Source organism: Lucilia cuprina, unplaced genomic scaffold (assembly GCF_022045245.1).
Source record: "Lucilia cuprina isolate Lc7/37 unplaced genomic scaffold, ASM2204524v1 Scaffold_7013, whole genome shotgun sequence".
NCBI classification, from domain to species: Eukaryota; Metazoa; Arthropoda; class Insecta; order Diptera; family Calliphoridae; genus Lucilia; species Lucilia cuprina.
In genome coordinates this window covers 1-1,765 of record NW_025811953.1, presented here as the reverse complement: position 1 = coordinate 1,765, position 1,765 = coordinate 1, and the positions used below count along the sequence as shown (strand labels likewise).

The following is a 1,765-nucleotide window of genomic DNA, read 5'->3' as shown; positions in this document are numbered from 1 at the left end:
CTATCTATCTATCTATCTATCTATCTATCTATCTATCTATCTATCTATCTATCTCTCTATCTAAAATAAATAAATTCTACAAATTTTCTTGAAATTTTCTACATATCTACCCCACTGTAAATTAAATCAATTCATTAATTTAATTTTTTTCTCTCTTCCATTTCACTCCAAATGGATTTTTTCCAACTTCTAGGTGTTGATAACAAAATTACGTTCTGCCAACACAGTGGAAACTAGACAATACCGTAAAGCTGCGAAAGCTTTATTGGTGTTGATACCGTTGTTTGGTATCACATATTTAGTTGTATTAGCTGGTCCCAGTGAGGGTGGTGTCATGAGTCATATGTTTGCCATATTACGAGCTTTTCTACTAAGCACCCAAGTAAGTAGTAATTAGAATAACGACAACAATCTGTTTGCGAAACAAACACAAAAAAAAAAAAAACAATACTAAATAAAAAGTGTCCTCACAATTAATTAAATTCTTATTTTGACAGGGCTTTTCAGTTTCATTATTCTATTGTTTTTTAAATTCTGAAGTCAGAAATGCTTTAAAGCATCATATATCAACCTGGCAGGATTCTCGTAATATAAGACTAAATCAATCAAGAAGGTAAAAATTGTAAATAAAAAAATCTTATTACGCAATATTTTGTATTTAATTTCCTACATTTTTTTTGTAAAGATACGTTTCTAAGGGTTTTGCCAAAGATACTTCACCCAATACGGAAAGTAAAAGGTAAATTTAAAAGCAAATTATAAATAAATTTAGAACAGGGGAAGTAAACCCAATAAATCTGATGCTAGTATCTATTACTAATATTTCTGTTAAGAGTTTTTCTTTCCCTACTATATATTTGAATGTTTTTAAAAAATAAAATCCTTTTGTTTCCCATATTTGTTTAACCACAGGCCTTTAACTTCATATTATGGTAAGGGTAAAAGAGAATCTTGTGTTTCATCGGCCACAACCACAACATTAGTTGGTCAACAACATTCTCTATCATTACAACGAGGCTCAAATGGTGCCCTACACATGTTGCCCACCGCTACCGCTCTAACCGTTATGCCCCGAGCTGTAAGTCCTTTGATGAAGGTAAATTTATATGTATTTTACTTGTCTTTTGTGTGTGTTTTTCATTTATATTTATTTGTCTTCCTTTATTTTTCATTTTTTTTTGCTCATACATATTTTAGCATTGATTTTGGTTTTGTTTTCACATAAATCGATTTGATTTTAAATTAAAGGTGGTTGTTTGAAGAAAATTTAATGCAAACAAAAAAATATTAGGTTATTATGGCAAAAAAGAGCATAAATTTATATGGGTTTGTTGAAATATATTTATAAAAAATATTTCAAATTCATATCTATTACAAAGTTGTAATCTTTTAGCTTTAGTTTTGTACAGGCTTATCTAAGAAAAATTGTGTTTTAAATGAGATAAATTTATTTTTTGTTGGCGTTTTTAGGAATATTTTGTGTTTAATAGAGATAATCCTTGGGAATGAAGACAAATTAAGTTGTATTTTAGGCACCTGGTATCAGAATAAAATTAAAACAAAGCTAACGACTAAGCAGAGATTAAAGAAGGACCAATTAAGAGACGTAACGAACGAACCAGCTAACAAAGTAACAAATTAACTTAGTAACTAAGTTACTAAGTAACTAACTATCTAACTAACTAACTAACTAACTAACTAACTAACTAACTAACTAACTAACTAACTAACTAACTAACTAACTAACTAACTAACTAACTAACTA

General features: G+C 28.8%; 1 protein-coding gene across 1 annotated transcript; it reads left to right on the top strand.

Annotated features, from left to right (window-relative positions):
• Window positions 1-189: 189 nt before the first annotated feature.
• Window positions 190-1,096, top strand: LOC111679333 (diuretic hormone receptor; the record flags this gene model as incomplete). Its single annotated transcript, XM_046956100.1, has 4 exons — window positions 190-382; window positions 498-613; window positions 686-739; window positions 913-1,096. Coding segments are annotated over exons 1-4 (402 nt in total), but the record flags the coding sequence as incomplete, so codon positions are not given.
• Window positions 1,097-1,765: the final 669 nt, after the last annotated feature.